The sequence below is a fragment of the Dendropsophus ebraccatus genome, chromosome 9 (genome assembly GCF_027789765.1).
Source record: "Dendropsophus ebraccatus isolate aDenEbr1 chromosome 9, aDenEbr1.pat, whole genome shotgun sequence".
NCBI classification, from domain to species: domain Eukaryota; kingdom Metazoa; phylum Chordata; class Amphibia; order Anura; family Hylidae; genus Dendropsophus; species Dendropsophus ebraccatus.
In genome coordinates this window covers 34,483,861-34,505,535 of record NC_091462.1, presented here as the reverse complement: position 1 = coordinate 34,505,535, position 21,675 = coordinate 34,483,861, and the positions used below count along the sequence as shown (strand labels likewise).

The 21,675-nt window shown below is 43.1% G+C and overlaps 1 protein-coding gene across 2 annotated transcripts in view; it reads left to right on the top strand.

Annotated features, from left to right (window-relative positions):
- Window positions 1–21,675, top strand: part of LOC138800850 (dynein axonemal heavy chain 11-like) — a 268,385-nt gene that overhangs the window by 170,646 nt on the left and 76,064 nt on the right. For both annotated transcript variants that reach the window (XM_069982946.1, XM_069982947.1), the window contains 4 exons: window positions 299–433; window positions 7,270–7,443; window positions 7,904–8,139; window positions 8,341–8,463. In XM_069982946.1, the coding sequence (XP_069839047.1) occupies window positions 299–433; window positions 7,270–7,443; window positions 7,904–8,139; window positions 8,341–8,463 (668 nt within the window). The remainder of the gene's footprint in view (window positions 1–298; window positions 434–7,269; window positions 7,444–7,903; window positions 8,140–8,340; window positions 8,464–21,675) is intronic.

Sequence of the window (21,675 nt, the reverse complement as noted above, 5' to 3'; positions counted from 1 at the left end):
AGAAGTATTCTACACTTTCTTCAATACCTAGACGCTGTTTTCACAGTTCTCTATCGCCTATGGTCAGCTCTTACGAATATGATTACATTTATTGTATTATTTATGAATATAATGTACAGAAACATGACTTAGGGGGGCTTTTCATTCATGGCAAGTATTTCCTTACCTTTTATGCAGTCCTGTTGAATAGCATTGTAATAGATTTTTTTTGTAATATTCAATAACCTGTTTTTTTTCTTTTATTATTTTACATAGTTTTTGTTGAAATTAAGACCTTTTTTTCCATTATCATTTAAAGGAACTAGACACCAACCTTGCTGCCTTAACAGCTGCCTTCGAAAAAGCCACTGCAGAGAAAATCCGCTGTCAAGAGGAAGTGAATAGAACTAACAAGACCATTGAGCTGGCCAACAGATTAGTGAAAGGTCTGGAGGTGAGGTCCTACAGGGCAGGCTAATGAAGCAACCTACAGAAAGTACTTCTTTGTTATACACTACTGATCTGGCAATAACAGAGGCACTTAGCTGGGAAACTGATGAGCTGAAAGGAATTATATCATTATCATGCATTTATTTTCATGGGAGAAACGTATTTCTGACCTTTCTTCATTTTCGGCACTTCTTTGTCGAGCTTCAGCGGGAACATGAAACGGCCGACCTAAAGCAGAAGCCATAAATTTTTGGAATATTAAGTATTATGTATCTGCCATAAATGTGATTAATTAAAATGCAAGAAGCGCTAATAACAATAAAACAACGTTAATGGTGCTTTTAAGGGACTGGTTTGGCTGGGAAGATGTTGTCACTTGGCCAGTCGTGTAACCCTTTCTGTGCCAAATGACTTTCCAACCCCCCCCCCCCTTGGAATCCATCATCAACCACTTTTCGCCTTGATGGCAGTAATAAAATTATGTAGCTGATTTGGGTTAATTTTGCTATTTTTTTTTTCTTTTAAAGGGAGGATAGATCTCTGCAGAAAGGGATTATCAGCCAGATATCAATCCTAATTCATTCAGTAAATCACTCGGGTTCCAGCGCTGTCCATTTAAAGATTAATTTGGCGAAATTTCCCTCTATGCTTGACTGCTGTTCATTGTGTTATTCCATAGTAACAGGATGTGATTGAATTTCAATTGCATAACCAAATAAATGGGAAAGCAGAGGTAGACAACCCCATTGCCAAACCATTTGTCTGCATTTTATTTATTGCTGTAGATTTGGATAGAGAAAATTCCCAGCGGAGCTATTGTAAGATACAGCATTGGGAGATCAGTGAGGCTGTTATTTGTACATCTATCATGTATATGGAAGTTGTTGATGACACTTACTAAAATATTTGCTATAAAATATCCTAAATTATTCATATAGGAGGATCAAAATCTATTTGGCCTGAGAAAAGTGAATTAAAGGGAACTTGTTACATTTATAAAAATGCAACCCGACCTGTAGGCATTGTGTTATAGAGCAGATTGATATATAGTTCAGTGGGGAAAGGTTCAAGATAAGCGTAATATGTAAATCTCTGAACATTCTGGGTTAAGTGGTCAAGTGGGAGGTGCTAAGCAGTGACTGAAAGCTATCTGTATAGGGCTATGTTCACACAATGCCAAAAAAGAAAAAAAGGCGTCCGCTTTTTCTATTTAAAAAGACGTCAGTGATTGTCAAGATTTAATTGACTTCAATGCAAGTCAGTGGAATGACGGACGTCCAATGCACACAGTGTATAAAATAACGGACGTCGTTTGTGCGGACGTCAAAATAATGATCATGACAATTCTTTTTGGACGTCTATTGCAAACAGTGGGCGTTATTTTTTTGTTGTTGTTCTTACACAGTTTTTCTTTTTTCACTGTTCTTTCACCGTTTTTATTATTAAATTCAATGGACTTTTTAATTAAAGACACACCCAAAGGCCAATTGGTCCACCTGAACTAGAATAATGTTCCAACAGCCGTCAGTGCACTGACAGGCAGCAAGACAGCTCAAAATGACGGACGTCATTTTAAACAAAGCTGAAAAAACGCTGTATGAACATAGCCTTTAAGTGTACATATAGAAACATAGAAAGTTGTCGGCAGAGAAAAACCACTTGGTCCACCTAATCTGCTCTTTAAGTATTTACTTAGGATAGATATATGTTTATTCCAGGCAGGTTTACATTCTGTTATTGTAGATTTACCAACCACATCTGCTGGAAGTTTGTTCTAAGTATCTACTACTCTTTCAGGAAAGTAATATTTTCTCACATTGCTTCTGATTAGAGATGAGCGAACCGGGTTCGGGTTCGAGTCCATCTGAACCCGAATGTTCGGCATTTGATTAGCGGTGGCTGCTGAACTTGGATAAAGCTCTAAGGTTGTCTGGAAAACATGGATACAGCCAATGACTATATCCATGTTTTCCACATAGCCTTAGGGCTTTATCCAACTTCAGCAGCCACCGCTAATCAAATGCTGAACACTCAGGTTCGGATGGACTTGAGCATGCTCGAGGTTCGCTCATCTTTACTTCTGATCTTTCCCCCAGATAACCTCTGCCTGTGTCCTCTTGTTCTTGAGTTCAGTTTTTTTCCAAGAACACTTCCCACCGGAACCTCTTTTAGTCCTTAAATATATTTAAAGATTTTGATCATGTCTCTGTTTTCCCTTCCTTTCTCTAGACTGCATGACTACTTGGCCCAGAAGTAGCAGAGATTTACATGCAAAAAAAACTTTTCCCACAAAACTTTATCTCAATCTGCTCAACTAATTCTGCTCTATAACAAACCGCCTGCAGATTAGATTAAATGCCCCAGATTCCATTGAAACTAAAGTCTATAATATTGATATAAACACTGCATTAGTCATTTTATCTTGATAGGCCTTCACCTTTAAAATAAAGTTTCATTTTTCCACCCTTGCCTTGTACAGTATATCAATACCAAGCTAAAGCAAAGTGGCTATATGTAGCTCCTGGGTCTTATAGGAGGAGACCTGTTCCTCTAACTTTTTCTCACAGCCCCAGAAGCAAGGAAGACATTACACAGCAGTAATGAGCAGTGTAGATGGGAATCCAACACTGTAGTAGCTCCATCTCCCCCTTCCCATAATCTTTTATGGACTTCTTCATACACTGCTCTTACCTGATCCATCATTGAAGTATCCCGGTTTCCCCTCCACATATCAACACACAGTTTAGATGAAAGATGGAGAAAGGTACAACTGAAATCATGTGACTAACTTGCGCTAGGCTTGCACCTTGAGTCTTTTATTATAAATGGTGACAGTATACATTTTCTATAGCACAGGTGTTAAACTTGTAGCCCCTCCAGCTCCTGCAAAACTATAACTCCCATCATGCTAAAGCTTTGGCTGTCCAGTCATGATGGGAATTGTAGTTTTTTGAGAGCTGGAAGGCCGCGAGTTGGCACCTCTGTTCTATAGGGTTTATATAGACTTTATTGTATATGGATCCTAGACATATTTTCACACCACACAAAAGCCTTTGCTTATAATAACCGCCCTCTATTTACTACATGAATATACTGTAGTACATACTGCGATACAAACATGATATTAATACAGTATCAACATGATAGATAGATGGTGTAGGCTTTCTATTCTGCCTCAGGCACATACAAAGATACTTAGCGTTAATACAAGTGTTTTCAGCACTAAATGAGAACATAGAATCGAGAACACTGAAATTATTCTTTTAACGCCACATTCAGCTTGTATGGTTTCTTTAGAATCTATTGAAGGCGACATCTATTGTACCTTTTCACAGTTGTGTGGAATAGGCTCCATTATAGAATCCAATCATAACATCTCTTTTTATATATGACAGAGATTAATGGATGTTGTTATGCCGTTCATAAGAAAATGCTAGTAAATAAATGGATTTCAGATTGTATCAATGATATTTTTATTGTGGTTATTATTATTGCTATTTTGTCATGCAGTTGGTTTATACCTGCATTATTTCAAGCATTCTGTTATTGTATGCAGGAAACCGAGACTTCTCCAGTCATTGTTTAGAAAATGGATAGGTTTAGATGAATGAAGTCGCTATGTGTTTGGAAGTGTATCTATAACATGCCCAGGGAGGGTTAAAACAGGGCACGCTTGATTGTCTCGACATTAGTGAACTAGCCAGACCTTCCTCCGGGAAGGAACAACCAAGCCAAGGAATGTCTCCAATCAAGGAAACCACCCAAGCAAGGTATCCATCCACAGACAGCTGTTTCGGGGTATTTGCCCCTCATCATTGTGGAGTAGGATTCTGGCTAGTGGGAGCAATGCCTTGTAAGTGCATGCAAAAGGACGCTGGTTGACCTCAGGGAGATTGTCCACTATAGGCCTCCATAGACATTTTTAGGATATAACAAAGATGCAGTAACATCAACAGTAACATAGGGCCACCGCTCTTCCCATTGCACCTTCACTGCAGTACCCAACACAGCTCCGTCCATGTGGCAATGCAGATCAGCTACATTAGAGTGAATGGGACAACCTTCACTATGTGATTCATGAGGGTCAGACTCCTCAGCTTTATCTTTTTGCTTGGGGGACCTTGGAATCAAGTCCTTGTCGATCACACCTTGATGGCTGTTCATAACAACGTGTGATAAACTTTACATGAGTAGACAAAGAAATATGCTCAGCAGGGCACTCACCGTAAAACAAGACCTTTATTTTAATCCATTAAAAATCCATGAGAATGAAATGGACGGCAGGAACGCCAGCACCATGTAGCAGCATGACAGCTGTTTCGCGTGCGTAAGCACGCTTCTCCAGACGGGTCAGACTGGAAAGAATCCACAACTTCATGCCGGACATATAGCAGCTGATAAGTACTGGAGGACTTTTACAGATTTTTAAATAGAAATAAATTACAAATCTATATAAATTTCTGAAACCAGTTGTTTTGAAATATATATATATATATATATTTTTGCCGGAGTACCCCTTTAAATAAAAAACAAACACATATGGCCTCTATCATTGCACCTCAAAATGTACAGACTAAATCTCAGATCCCCAAATGAATGTAGACCTTATACCAGACCCCAGACTAGTTTTCGTCGACAAATCCAAAAAAGAATTAGCCTGTATCCATGTTTTCCAGGACTCCCTAAGGCAGCACTTAACCAAGGGGAATTAGACACCGAGCATTTTACTGGTCCTAGAATCCAATGCTGTCATGATTCGTCTTCGTGCCCTGGGAAAAGTTTGTTAGGTAAAATAAGAATTAATACAAATAATAATACATAATGCCAAACTGAATTACTAACATTTAAATAATAAATTTCACCATGACATTAAATAGTTCATAAACTCCACTCCTAGGGCTAGGTTGCACTGCATCGCTCAAAGCAAAGCTGTTCCTTCAAGGTGCTCGCTGTCAGGCCATAGATCATAGTAATCTGGTAATTGATGTGTCAGGTGCAAAAAATTGTTACATTCTACTAGTTATTTGTTGGCTCATTGCTTCCTTGTTACGTGAAGCTGTAACACTATACAGATACACTGTCTACAGAAAATAATAAACAACTTAGAAACTTAGCATCCAGGTAATTAGTATGGATTATATCTCATATACACAAAGGAAAGTATAACACCTTACTATGTGAACGACTATCACTATTATCAGACTAGCAAAGCCTCAATATAGACCCTTAAGTATATATTAGATGCATTTGCTTTATTGGACTGCCTCTTTTATAGTAATAAGACCGATTCTATTAACCTGCAGAGCTATAGATATAGTATGTTCAAATTAGATGCACTTTTTCTACAACACCATAAGAAGGCTATAAAGTGCAATAAGGATGTACATGTTACATAGTATGGTTGAGACTTGTCACATGCAGGACCTTTAAAGGGGAACTTTATGCAGATTCTAATGAATCTAACCTGTGCACGGGGCCCTGAGGATGAAAGTATGCCTCTTACCTTCATCCTTGGTGCCATTTCCATGCAGTTTTAATGTAGTCCTCTATCCGGTAAGGCCATTAGGATGGCTTGCTCCACTGATAATCTTTAGAAGGGGTGGGCGGGGCAGTGTTCCTAAAGGCCTTACCAGCCTTACCAGAGGACTACATTAAACTGCATGGGAACAGCGCAGAGGATGAAGGTAACCTCAGCATCCCATGTGTAATAGGGAGCTATAGGGATTCATCTAACCTGCTGATAGTTCCCCTTTAAGTAGATAAATGTTTTAGTGAAGCATTGTGTCATTTCACAGTCAAAAGTGGCAAAAACACAATCAAATAGTAGTGTTCATTAAATGTTCTTACCATTTAGCTGCTAGCCAAAGAGAAAAGTCCATCAGACTATCTGCTTTCTAAGTGTTAGAGGTAGCAGCAAGGAGCGGGTGAGTTACACACCAGAGTGGACATGGGGAGAGAATCATTGGCAGGCGGTGAATGCAGGCTGGAGAAAGAGAGAAAAGCAGATACAAGGCGGTGCAAAAGAGAATCATATAGGCTGTATAGAAGTATAGCAAGCTCATGCAACACAATCTACAGGCTGAAAAAGTAAACATAAGCAAAATTGTTATTGGAGACCATAGGCTGTATCCATGTTTTCTAAGGACTCCCTAGGGCTGCATCCAACTTTATCAGCCACCGGTATTCAAATGCCGAGCAATGCGACTCAAACATGCTCAAGTCACGCTCATCTTTACTCTTTATTTGTCTAGCCCATTACAACCAGTGAAGGTAATTGGTCATTACCACAAACCTTAGAGACCCTTCTCACAGGGTATTACAGAAACACCAACAGAGAAATTACATTGGTACACACTACTGGTATACTGTACATATATATAACATACATACAACCCCCCCCCCCCAAATATCAGATCAATAATCTATATTCAAATAAATATTGTTTATTAGTTCATAGTTGGTAACCCCATCAAAATACATAAGCCATAATACAAATTAAAAACAGGAAGTTCTGTACATATGGTTTGTCTAGTATGTCACAAATAGAAATGAGAGCAAGCTCGAGTCCGTTCGTTCTGCATTTGAATACCATTGGCTGAAGAACTTGCATACAGTCCTTGGGACTTCGGAAAGACATGGATACATCTTATGGCTTTAAGTTGTGCTTTGGTCCCCCCCTTTTAAAGTGTCTCCCATTATTGTGTTCTCTTTGGGTGTTCTTATTTCTAATAAACCAATAAAGAAATTTCAGCAGTAAGTGCTTTGTTGTAGATGTCATATTAGACTGGGTTCCGGGTAAGTCAGGTCAACTTATTAACAGTGAAATCTTTCTGTTTGCAGTCAGAAAACGTTCGATGGGCTCAGTCTGTTGCTTTATACCGCAAACAAGAGCAAACCCTGTGCGGAGATCTCCTGCTCACAGCTGCCTTCATCTCCTATGCCGGATCATTCTCCAAGAAATATCGACATGAGCTTGTGGAGCATTTGTGGATGCCGTACCTACAAAGTCAAAAAGTAAGGTTTGGGATTTGTTGTCCAGCATCTGCCAAAGGGCTTACGGCTTTTTACTCTGAATCAGGAGATACAACTCATTTTGATGCTCCAGCGCTGAGATATAAGCTTCAGACGTTTTATACAATTTAGGAGAAAAAGCTCATGGGACTTTTCTTTGGGCTACAAAAGCCCAGCAATGTTCAATCTGTCGGTCTAAACAGAGTGGGCGTTTACATGCAAACATAGGGTCTGAACATTGATGGGCTTTTGCAGTCCAGGAGAACTTCCCATGGGCTTTATATCTTTTGCATAAAACATACAAAACTTATATCTCAGCTCTGGAGCAATGGATTGAAATAAGAGTGAACTCAGAATTGTGATTCTCCTCAGTAAGTTTATGAGATTTATGAGGCTGGGGTTTATGTATGTTATGTCGACAGTCGCTGGCCAGTTGTCCTTACTAGTCTGTTGTCTGTTTTAGGTTCCTATTCCAATGACAGAAGGACTTGAGCCCATATGTATGCTTGCAGATGATGCAACTATTGCAAAATGGAACAATGAGGGACTACCCAGTGATAAGATGTCTATTCAGAACGGTACCATATTGTCAAACTGTGAACGATGGCCGCTCATGATCGACCCCCAACTTCAAGGCATCAAGTGGATTAAAAGTAGATATGGGTCCAGGCTGAAAGTCACTCATTTAGGCCAGAAAGGGTAATAACATCCTTCTCAATAACTACAATGAATATAATTAGTCAGATTTCAAATGAATTCTATGTTCTGTTCTAGGAATTGGTAGAGTCACAGTACACCAACCCTTACATTCTTGCCTTATCCTATGGTCTTCTATAGGAGACCAGAAATGTTATAGTGGACAAATACTATTTCATACTGATATTTTGTGATCTTCTACAGGTATGTAGATGTCATAGAACAGGCAGTAGTGGCCGGTGACCCAGTTCTGATAGAAAATTTGGAAGAATCCATCGACCCTGTGCTTGACCCATTACTTGGTAGACATACACTTAAAAGGGGAAGGTAAGCATTATTTCCCTATGTACAAGAATACAATTTATGCTACTATTGTTGTGTCGGTGTACCTTTTAAAGGAAACCTGTCACCAAGACAATGCTGTCTAATCTATCACCATCATGTTATTGAGCAGGAAGAGCTGAGCAGATATATATATATATATATATTGTGGACATGTCACGGGAAAAGTGCTCGAGGGGATGTACATCTCACCCAGGTTGATACATAGTGTGAGATGGTGAGTCCAGGAGGCATCTGTGCTCAGCAGTGTTATGCTGCTGAGCTATTATTTATTATTGCCGGGCCTGAACTTACATGGAATGGCAGGTAGGTTTTGGTAGTGGGACTTGCCATTCCCTCCCCCTCGATCCGGTGTGGGTTTTGGGATCAGGTGAGCTCTGATCCCAATCAGCCTGAGAAGGCAAAAGGTGTGCTCAGTGTACAGGTCTCTCTCTCTCAGCCAGGAGTGAACAGCCTGCATGCTGTTTGGTGAGAGCTGGGAAGACAGCCGCTGCTGGGGCCTGTTCACACCCCGCAATACTGCCGACTGAAGTGTCAGAGAGGTAACCTGCTTTTGTTAGTTAGCGCCCAGACGGGCAAGACCTTTTGTTTTGTTCTTAAAGCACAGTGTTGCTATATTTCTGTTACGGACTGTTTATGCTGAAAATAAACGCCAAGCTGTTGTTTTACAAGTCCAAGTCTGCTGTGAACTGTGTCCAAACACACCATCCCCCGGGAAGATCCCTACAATTGGTGCTGCGGAGCGGGCAAAGCGGTTGCTAGGGGCAACGGTGTGCATCAACTTGGCTACAGCTGCGTATGTCCTGGGTGAAGGCTGCTGCTTCACTCCAAAAACAGTCAAGCAACATGGAGGAAATGATGAAGCAGCTAATGCAAGTGAGTCTGCAACAGCAACAGGCGTTGGTCGCACAACAACAGGCTCAGGCAGCCGCTAAGCAGGATCAGGAGGCTGCTAACCTGCGCCATGAACAGGCATTGGCTGCACACCAGCAGGCTAATCGGCAGCAACAACAGGCTCTGACAGACGCCAATCTGCGCCATGAGCAGGCTAATCGGCAGCAACAACAGGCTCTGGCAGATGCTAATCTGCGCCACGAACAAGCGATGGCTCAACAACAGAGACTTATTGAGCACCTGATAGCGAAGCAAGAGGCGTCTGCAGGTGCTAATCCCCAGCTGGTGGCAGCAGCCGCGCCAGAGACTTTGTCTGTGAGAAGAGCTGTGCAGCGTGCGCTGCAAAAGATGACTGCTGATGACGATGTTGAGGCCTATTTAACTGTCTTTGAGCGTGTGGCTGAGCGAGAAAAGTTACCCTCCCCTGAGTGGGCAGAGGTCATTGCTCCCTATTTAACAGGCGAACCTCAAAAGGCCTACTATGACCTCAGTGAGCAAGAGGTCAAGGACTATCCTCGGCTAAGAGCAGAGATACTCGCCCGACTAGGAGTTACTGCTGCTGTCCGTGCCCGGAGAGTCCGCAACTGGAGCTACAGTCTGGACAAGTCAGCGAGGTCCCAGATGTACGACCTGATTCATTTGGCAAGAAAGTGGTTGGAGCCAGACACCTCTACTCCTGCACAGATCCTAGAGAGGGTCGTGATGGATCGCTACCTCCGCGCACTTCCTGCTGATCTGCAACGCTTGGTGGGACAAGGCGACCCTAAGAGTGCCGACGAACTTGTCAGCCTTGTGGAGAGGTTCCAGGCGACCGAGGACTACCTCCGTGATGTTCCTGCAGCACCGTCACCTCCCCGGAGTGCCAGACCTGTGCCGTCAGCTGGTAAGAGACTTCCATCTATTGGGGGAGTGTGGAGGGGTGCTGATAGAGGGAAGAGCGCTCAGGAGGCGTCTCAGGGGCAAAAGACTGGTGGTGGTCCCCGGTGGCTAAGTGGCCCTAAAAAGGACTCCCTGCCAAGGAGACCAGGCCCTATCCAGTGCTGGAGATGCCATGAGACGGGACATATGTCTGCCCATTGCCCTCTTACCACTGAGCCCATGGAGTGTGACGCTAGCCGGCGTCAGTCGCTATTTGCGGAGCCGTCTTTTGTTGCAGTCACTGGACTAGAGACTGAACCACAAGTCTGCAACATTACTGTAAATGACTTTCCTGTTAAGGCGTTGCTGGACTCAGGAAGCCTTGTCACCCTGGTGCATGCCAGCCTGGTGACTGGGGACTTTGTGCCAGCAAGACATATGAGTGTGGTATGCATACATGGTGATACAAAGGTTTACCCTATAGTACGGGCTAATGTCGGGACTGAACTAGGCGCTGTACAATATGAAGTGGGTGTGGTTAAAAATCTTATGCATAATGTGATATTGGGGCGTGATTTTCCTTTGTTCTGGGCTCTATGGGGAAAACAACAATCCCCTGAAAGGAGTGAGGAGACCCCTAAGTCTATTGCATTACCCACGGTAAATGATAAAAATGTACAGGATGAAAATGATGCTTTTCCTTTGCAGGTCCTGGCTGGTGAGGAAGAGGCTCCTCCCACTGCACAAAATGTTCCAGACTTAGAGGTGTCTAGGGATAATTTTGGTACTGCACAATTACAGGACCCCACTCTCAAAAATGCGAGAGAGCAGGTCACTGTTATGAATGGGGTACCTCAGGAACCAGAAGCTGAGAAAAAATTTCCACATTTTTCTATGACTAATGATCTCTTCTATAGAGTCACTAAGATTAATGATGAGGTGGTGGAACAGCTTCTGGTGCCTAAGTCGTACCGGCGTCAGGTACTCGACATGGCCCATAATCATGTCCTTGGGGGCCACTTGGGGACAGATAAAACACAGGAGAGAGTCCTCCAGAGGTTTTATTGGCCTGCGATTTATGCTGACATAAAAAAATACTGTGAGTCGTGCCCCACATGTCAGCTTAGCGCTCCAGTGTCGCATTTTCGCAGTCCCTTGGTCCCACTCCCCATCATAGAGGTACCTTTTGACCGGATCGCAATGGACTTGGTGGGTCCCATTGTAAAGTCGGCTAGGGGACACCAGTACATTCTAGTGGTGTTGGACTACGCGACCCGCTATCCTGAGGCTGTACCCCTAAGAAACACTACCTCTAAAACAATTGCACGGGAATTGTTTTATATGTTTTCCAGGGTGGGGATCCCCAAGGAAATCTTGACTGACCAAGGTACCCCATTTGTGTCAAAGGTAATGAAAGAGCTATGCAAACTGTTTAAAATCTCACACCTACGTACCTCTGTATATCACCCACAGACAGACGGGTTAGTGGAGAGGTTTAATAAAACCCTGAAACATATGTTAAAAAAAGTGGTGGAAAAGGATGGTCGTGATTGGGATCACTTACTACCTTACCTGATGTTTTCTATTAGGGAAGTACCCCAAGCGTCCACAGGGTTCTCTCCCTTTGAATTAGTCTATGGTCGTCACCCTAGGGGTTTGTTGGATATAGCGAAAGAGACATGGGAAAGTGAGTCCACCCCATACAAGAGTGTTATAGAGCATGTAGCACAAATGCAGGACCGTATAGCCACTGTAATGCCCCTAGTAAGGGAACACCTCCAGAGGGCGCAAGAGGGCCAAAGCAGAATTTACAATCGTTCTGCAAGAATCAGGACCTTTAGCCCAGGTGACCGGGTACTCATACTTGTTCCCACGGTAGAAAGCAAATTCTTAGCCAAGTGGCAGGGTCCCTATGAAATTGTAGAGAAGATCAGTGAGGTCAACTACAAGGTACACCAACCAGGTAGAAGGAAGCCTTTCCAAGTTTATCACATAAACTTGATCAAGCCCTGGAAAGACAGGGAATCCTTGGTGGCGACAAAGCCTGTTGGTCATCTGTCACCACCAATCCCTCCGGTCAGGATTGGTGACACCCTATCAGTATCCCAGAAGCAGGAAGCTAAGGAGTTCCTGCAGAGAAATAAAGACAAGTTTTCTGACCTACCAGGGCGTACGCATCTCATTAGTCATCATATTGAAACTGAGCCTAGAAGCAGAGTAAACCTGAAGCCCTATAGGATACCAGAAGCACGGAGGGAGGCGGTATCATCCGAGGTAAAACGTATGCTTGACCTAGGAGTCATTGAGGTGTCCCAGAGCGAGTGGTCCAGCCCGATTGTGTTAATCCCAAAGCCCAATGGAACTTGGAGGTTCTGTAATGACTTTAGAAAGTTAAATGAGATCTCCAAGTTCGATGCCTACCCCATGCCCAGGGTAGATGAGTTGATAGAAAGGATGGGTAATGCCAGGTACATAACTACCCTCGATCTCACTAAGGGCTACTGGCAGATCCCACTCACTCCTAAGGCTAGAGAGAAGACTGCATTCTCCACCCCTGATGGGCTCTTCCAATACGTAGTGATGCCATTCGGGTTACATGGAGCCCCTGCCACTTTTCAGAGGTTGATGGACTTGATTCTGCGACCACATCGTGATTACTCCGCTGCCTACCTCGATGATGTGGTCATTTTTAGTCCGGATTGGGAAAGTCACCTCTGTAAGGTCCAGGCGGTGTTAGATGCCATAAGTGATGCGGGGTTAACCATCAATGCAGAGAAGTGTGCACTAGCCTTAGAGGAGGCCAAATACTTGGGCTACATTATTGGGAGGGGGTTAGTGAAACCACAACTAAATAAAATTGAGGCAATACAGAATTGGCCTCAACCCCTCACAAAGAAACAGGTCAGAGCTTTCCTGGGTATTACGGGCTATTACCGAAGGTTTGTGCCGAATTTTGCTTCAGTTGCAGCCCCACTAACTGACCTGACAAAGGGTGCGAAGTCCGCAATGGTGACATGGACTCCAGAGGCTGAGAAAGCTTTTCAAAGCCTTAAGTCTGCCTTGTGCCAACAGCCTGTGCTAGTTACCCCTGACTTTAGGCGAGAGTTTCTAGTACAGACAGACGCCTCTAACACAGGGTTAGGAGCCGTCCTCTCACAGGTCGTGAATGGCGAGGAGCACCCGGTGATGTACTTAAGCAGGAAACTATCCCCGGCCGAGAAAAACTACGCCATAGTTGAGCGAGAATGTCTGGCAGTGAAGTGGGCCCTAGAATCCCTGAAGTACTACTTACTAGGCAGGAGGTTTAAGTTAGTGACAGACCATGCCCCCCTAACATGGATGAAATTAAACAAGGAGAAAAATGCAAGGGTGACTAGGTGGTTTCTTTCCCTCCAAAACTTTAATTTCATGGTGGAACACCGGCCAGGGAAATTACAGGCAAATGCTGACGCCCTATCTAGGGTACACTGTCTGTGGGGACAAAATGCTCAGCCCTCCGGTCTGAAGAAGAGGGGGGGGATATGTGGACATGTCACGGGAAAAGTGCTCGAGGGGATGTACATCTCACCCAGGTTGATACATAGTGTGAGATGGTGAGTCCAGGAGGCATCTGTGCTCAGCAGTGTTATGCTGCTGAGCTATTATTTATTATTGCCGGGCCTGAACTTACATGGAATGGCAGGTAGGTTTTGGTAGTGGGACTTGCCATTCCCTCCCCCTCGATCCGGTGTGGGTTTTGGGATCAGGTGAGCTCTGATCCCAATCAGCCTGAGAAGGCAAAAGGTGTGCTCAGTGTACAGGTCTCTCTCTCTCAGCCAGGAGTGAACAGCCTGCATGCTGTTTGGTGAGAGCTGGGAAGACAGCCGCTGCTGGGGCCTGTTCACACCCCGCAATACTGCCGACTGAAGTGTCAGAGAGGTAACCTGCTTTTGTTAGTTAGCGCCCAGACGGGCAAGACCTTTTGTTTTGTTCTTAAAGCACAGTGTTGCTATATTTCTGTTACGGACTGTTTATGCTGAAAATAAACGCCAAGCTGTTGTTTTACAAGTCCAAGTCTGCTGTGAACTGTGTCCAAACACACCATCCCCCGGGAAGATCCCTACAATATATATATATATCAAGGCGCTCAGCTCCTTCTGCTCTATACCATGATGCCGATAGCTTAGGTAGCATTTTCATGGTGACAGGTTCCCTTTAAGTCTTGAAACTGTCTATAAATGGAGAAGTTTGCAGATACATTTAAAGCAGTTTACCCATAGGGAGTGGTCCATGGATAAACGGCATCCACTTCATTCTCACGACCATTCCCTAACAGTGTCAGGGTAGTTAGCCAGTGCATTTATATGTATAATGGGATTAATGTAACTAATACATCTTCAAGAGAGAATGATGCATGTTGTTTAACATACTGAAGCAGGCAAGTCCCATTTGATTAATATATCAGTTTCTCCTGACCTTGAAGAGGTCACAGTTTTCTCAAGAGACTCTAAAATTACATTGCACATGGCACAGCGAGCCCTGACTGAACACGTGCCTATTGCTTCCTGCACTTGTAGCGTATATGGATGTGATGAAAGTAACTTCTCCTGCAGGTGATCTCTAATTTTATCCATATTTCCTGTGTTCTATGTGTTATTTCCTACAAATCTACCCTCCGGTCTGACAGATATGTGATATATTTAGCTGTGAAAAAGGGATGCAAGGACAGAGATATATCACTATGAATGTAGATATGCTGAACACTTCAACACTTGCTCCGTTTTGCTTGAGAAATTCACAGCCAGCAGAGACGTATAAAAAAAGAGAGCAAATGTGAGAATCCATGGTCTTGAAAATGCAGAGATTCTAAAAGCAAATGGATCATGACATCACTTTTTTCAGTTATAATCATTGCTGTATTACAATATAGTCCTATAAGTAAGGTTTCTTTTTTTTTTTTTCAATTGTTTTGTCCAATCCCAATGCAAAAAAAATAAAGTAGTCAGCAACTCCAAACACAACGAAATATTTTATTTATACATATTTTACTCAGGGCAGGGAGGGTCTAGACCTTGCTTTACTTTATATAAAACCAACCTAGGTTAGATAGGGGGAATGGACAACCAAAAGAGGCAGCTACTCCCCTATGCATACAATACAAAAATGGTTTAATTTTTGCATTGCACTAATAGGAGAGAGGCTGCCCCCTATTAATCAGTCAATACCACCAATGTTCCACAAATATAATTGACTTACAGTATTTCTACAGGTTTCAGCATGGTTTCCATAACTTTGATGAGTAGAATAGCACTAGATGCAGTGGCATAGTGACCGCGGTCGCAGTGGTAACCGCCACGACCGGACCGCTACCAAGGAGTGGCCAGCGAGGCCCCGCTTGCCACCGCACTGACCCCCTCCCACTCCCTCTTGTGACCCCAAGCAGTGTTTTGCTTGCGGTCACAAGAGGCTGGCCCCCCAGCTGGCGCACGGCTCCCCGGCAGTCCCGTCTGCGTGGCTGTCCCATCCCCGGCACACACTCCAGTGAGCTCAGTGTGCATCGGGGAAGTACTTCCGGCACAGGGAGCATCTATAACAAGCGCCCCCTGTGCCAGAAGTAACATCCCTGGCGCACACAGAGCTCACTGATGTGTGTGCTGCTGGGGACATGTGGGCCATCTATAGGGGGGATAACATGGGGGGGGGGGAATAAGGGGGATAACATGGGGGGCAACATAAGGGGCATAACATGGGGGGCAACATAAGGGGGATAACATGGGGGGCAACATAAGGGGTATATATGGGGGGCATCTATAAGGGGGATAACATTGGGGGCATCTATAAGGGGATAACATGGGGGCATCTGTAAGGGGATAACATGGGGGGGCAGCTATAAGGGGGATAACATGGGGGGCATCTATAAGGGGCATAAAATGGGGGCATCTATAAGGGGGATAACATGGGAGCCATCTATAAGGGGGATAACCTGGGGCCATCTATAAGGGGGATAACATTAGGGGCCATCTATAAGGGGGATAACATTGGGGGCCATCTATAAGGGGGACGACACGGGGGGCATCTATAAGGGGAAATATTGGGGGGCATCTATAATGGGGACTACACAGGGGGGCGTATACAATGGCATGCACAAAGGGATGCATGTACTATAGTGGTCTACACAGAGGGGGGCATATACTATAAGGGGGTCACATAGAGTCAGGGCTACCCCCTAAATGAGGGTGTAAAGGGGCCAATACAGATGTGCAGTTTGTAGAGAGATGAGGATGGTGCCAGAGTGAGGAGCCTAATATGTTTGTCTGGCAGATTCTGTGGATTCGTGGCTCGGAGAAGTTCTCATAATGGCCCAGGGCAGAAGAAGAAAATAAAAAGGGAACAACTCTGACCAGAGAAGATGTCCCCTGTGAGTCACTAAATATAACTTCACTGTAATTTACATGGTGTGCAGAGCCTGTGTAGAGCTGGGGCTACCTCTATACTGTATGAGGTTGTAGTGATCTGTGTACAGTGGATTATTCAGTAGCGGTGGTGTTAGTCAGTATGTGGCAGTGTTATTTGTTGCTTATCTGGTACTGTGTTTTAATTGATTTAGTATACTGGATTTGGTCAGTAAGAATATGGTGGTGATGGTTGTGGTGTGGTGGTAATATTTGCCCCTTTTATACTGCCCCTGACTAGATGCATGCCATTTGTTCACTTTGGAGCCTTATTTAAAAGTTTTGAAGCATGGCACTAGCCAGATATCCCTATAGGGAAAGGCCCAGCCAAGGTGGTAGCTGTAAAAGCTACCAAGAAACACCACCAAACCACCACATTAAGTGGCCCTTTCAGTCAATATCAGACTCAGTTAACAATCTTAAGGACATGACAAGGGAAATACAAAAGCCAGGTATCTATCCACAGACAGCTGTTTCAGGGTGTTGCTCCTCATCAGTGTGGAGCAGGATTCTGGCAAGGTGAGAGCAATGCCTAGTAAAATGATCACTGATCTCAAGGAGACCAGCTAAAGAAGACACTGAAGGCTGCTAGTAAAGTGCTCAATAGTTAAATCCTAGGGGTTTTGCCCCCTGGGAAATACAAATATGCAAATAAAATCAGTTAAGCCTCATTTAAGAGTCTTGAAACACTGGACTAGCCAGGACCTGGCCAAGGGGTGGCTGCTGTATGGAGACCACCAAAACCACCATATTAAGTGGCCCTATAAGTCAATATCCAACATCCAAGCATTAGCCGTCGTACACATTTATGTATGAAAATACAGGGATAGCCTAAAAGTCGAGTCCTAGCAATATTTTAAATGCACTGAAGAATAAACCACAAATCCTGAAATCTTACCGTAATAATCTTTCCACATACCTGGCGTAGTCTGTGCTACGTGTAAGCTGTCAATCACCTTGTCCAGAAGGATCCGCAACCTCTCTAATCACTGTGAATGTATTTCATTCTAATTATATCTCAGAAGATTCCATCAGGTGCTGTTTGCAGCTATACGTGCTGTTTTTATTTCAGCATTTCATCTCTGATTAGGGTCACTTCATTATTCCCAATGACTAATTATGCTTATCAATTACAGCCATTTATTCTGATAGCACATTGCAGGTAACCCGGGTAGTCATCTCCTTAATTACCTGCTAAGGCAAGATCCACGTATCAGTGTGTATGCCGATGCCTGTGCGAGCGGCACATTTTTTTTTTCCCCTGTACTTTCCAAAATATTTGGCTTCCTTGCACAAATGCCCTATCAGACACCCCCAGTTCATAACTGTAGCAGAGTCCTCTACATGCTGAGTATTGATCCAGCTGAACGCACTTGCACAGTTCAACACTACTCTGAAAGGTATGTTTAATTTCTCACTCTCTTGGGGGTATTTGATTCAAGGAGTGATTTCATGGAGCGTTGTGACTCAGAAAATGACTACTACTTATAACACTTTGGTTGTCATTCTGAATTTCAATGACTGTTGACTTCAAAACAAACACTTCGGCAGTCAGAGGTGAGAAAAACTTACAGACTCTGCAAGCGGATACAGAACCGATAGGGGAAAAAAAAGAAAGTATTTCTTAAGATAAAGTAAAGCTCCGTTACGGATCGATTATAAATGATGGATTTCGTTACATGGCTATTACCTATTTTCTTTTTAGCACCCTTGATAAAATATGCTTTTTTTTTTTGTTGTAGTTTTCTGATGGGCAAGTTTTGTTTATGCAACTCGAATAGTAAAAATAAATGTTAAAGGTGAATGGTTGTGCCTTAAAGGGGTATTCCAAGAAAAATTTACTTGCAAGAAAAAGATCACAGGAGATCTGACCTCCGAACCTCCCGGTGATCTCTGTATCGGACCCCTAAATTTTTTGTTATGAATAAAGTTGTGGGTATGGCACGTGACTTGTGTCTCTATTAATTCTTAATGAGGTGGCGGAAAGAGCCAAGTAAGCCGGAAGAGTGCTGTACTCATCTCTCTCAGATGGCTCCTTAGGAAAGATTAGAGCTGCCGGTCATGTGCCGTACTCGCTTCTCTATTCATAACACAGAAGTTGGGGACCGATACAGAGATCAGTGGAGGGTTCGGAGGTCAGACCCCCCGTGATCTCTTAATTGTGCCCTATCCTGTGGCTAGGGGACAAGTTCATTTTTTTGGAATACCCCTTTAAATTCTAAAATCATAATTTTACAGTTTGAAAGTTTCAATTTTTGATTTGTTTTTAAATCTTAACTATGTTAAATGAAATTATGTGAATGGACAATGTACACATTTCATTCTCGGGTGCATTGCTAGTAAGTAGATTTACTATATATTGTAGAAATCAATCACCAGTGTTAAAATAGACTATTTATAGTGTGTCACTGTCAGGATGGTATCTCTGCAGAGCATTATGCGCCCCTCTGCTCGTGCTGTTCGGCCGAGAAGGCGCTGATTTTCTTGTATCCTGTTTCTGTGTTTTGTTTTGTTTTGCTGTGTGTGAACTCTGGTTTATTGCTCACCTGGGTTGGGAGACACACCCGACTTCACCTGCTGAGTTCTGTCTGGCCATGTCATGGTTAATCTGTGTTTTGGTTTTGCTGTGACTGACAGGTCTTCCTGCCAGTGGATCTGTTTTGTTCTCAGGTGTCTGTGCTTGGAGATCAGGGGGATGGTCCAATTATGTTCTGGATCAGAACCCTGACCTCCTATATAACCTCCTCAGTCTTGGATATCATTGCTGGTTATTGACTTAGTCTCTGCCTGCTTGTGGAGTCTGTTTCTTTGCATCTCCTGACTACTGCTTTGTGTTCTGACTATCCTTGCTAGCTGCCTGCCCCTGACCATATCGCTTGTTTGTTGACTCTGATTATAGGATTGTGATTTTGTACTGTGCTGCCTGATTGTTGTGACCCGGACTGTCGACTATTCTTTATTGTGTTTTGTCTGTCTGTCTTGTCTTTGTGTCCCACCTAGCCAGCGCAGGGACTGCCGCCCAGTTGCTCGCCGCCATCTTAGGGCAGATTGTGGCAAGTAGGTAGAGGACAGTGGGCGGGGCTGAGCTTAGGGCTCACTGTCTTGTCTTGTCCTGCTGTCCGGTTCCTAACAGTCACCCATCAAGGAAAAAACAGAGGGCACTCACCATTTGGTGCAACATCTTGATTCCAGTGGTACATTAAAAAAACTGGCATTTCGGAGCAGATGGGGACACCAAACACTTGAGTTAGAAAGTAGCAGCTGTTTCACACACATACTATTCCTGAATGGCGTAAACGGAAAGAGGAAGATATACTAGGATTGCAGAAAAAAATTAATAAAAAGAAAAATATTTTTAAAAGATATTAACAAATATACTAATAAAAACTAGAGATTGTAACACAAAAAATTATGCCCCAGTCAGTCTTGTAGGTGCAAAAATAAAATCGCTATGGCTCTTAGAAGGCGAGGAGGAAAAAAGGAAAAGGCAAAAATGAAAAATGGCCTGGTCATTAACCTTTTAAAGAAGAAGCCAATTTTTGTTTTTGCATGTTTGCTTTTTCTTCTTTATGTTTTAAAGACCATAGTGCTTGCACCTACAGATCCACACAAGCCCTTCATTTTTGCAAAAACAATTGTACTTTGCAATGATGGACTTAATTTTTTTGCAGAACCGAAAAAAAATTATTTATGCAGTGAAATTGAGAAGGAAAAAAAAAAAACATTTTTTTTTTTTGTTTTTCATTTTGGGGGGTTTTGTGTTACGCCATTTATGGTATGGCTATGTTCACACAATGTCAAAATTAAAGAAAAGGCGCCCGATTTTGATATTTAAAAAAACGTCAGTTTTTGCCGCGATTTGACTGACTGCAATGGCAATGCAATGAAGTCAATGGGAAGACGGACGTCCAATGCACACATTGCTTTGAATAACGAACGTGTTTTCCACGAACGCAAAAATAATGAACATGATCATTATTTCCGGACGTCTTTTGCAAACAGCGGACGTTTTTCATTAGTTGTTCACACACAGTTTTTCTTTTTCCACCGTTCTTTCTCCATTTTTACTATTAGGCTATGTTCACACTACGTAAAACTTCTCGCCGCAGAACTACGGCCGTAGTTTTGAGGAGTTGAACATAACCTTATTTGCAATGGGATCCCGTCCAGAGCGTACACACATCGTATACGCTTCGGCCGGGATCCCATGCGGTGCCGGAAAAAACTGACATGTCAGTTTTCTGCGGCCGGAATTCAGTGAATTCCGGCCGCAGAAAGACCTGTCAGTTCACACAGTGAAGCAAGCGGCTCCGGCGCTCGCATCAGAGCTCCGCGGCCGGAAAGATAACCCTGCCGGTACTTAAGTACCGGCCGGGATGATCCGGGCTGAGACCGGCCGTTCTGTGACCCTGCCGGGGTCACGGAACGGCCGGGTGTTCACGTAGTGTGAACATAGCCTTAAATTCAATGGCCTTTTCAATTAAGTGACACCCAAAGCACAATTAGTAACCCCAAACTAGAATACTCTACAAACACCAGTCATTGCACTAAGGGGAGGCCAGACAGCTAAATGAAGTCAGTTATTTTAGACTCAAAATAACGGACATCATTTTAAATGGAGCTGAAAAAATGTTGTGTGAACATAGCCTAAAACTGACATTTTATCTATGTTCCTCAAATCAGTACGATTACAACGATATGCAACTAGTAAAACTTTTAGTTTATCTGATTTTTTAAAAATGAGATATCATTTTTTCAACCATGATCTGTACTTTCTATCGGTACCTTGCTTGCTTATATGTCTCTTTTTGATCACTTTTTATTACATTTTTAGCTTTTTTGATGCAAACAAAAATCTGCAATTTTGTGCTTTTTGTACTTATGCCATTTACCATGTGAGATCAGGAATGTGATAATTTATTACTTCAGGCGATTCCACACGTGGCAATACCAAATATGTTTCTTTTGTTATTTATTTTTTATTTATATACTGGGAAAAGTGGGATGATTTAAA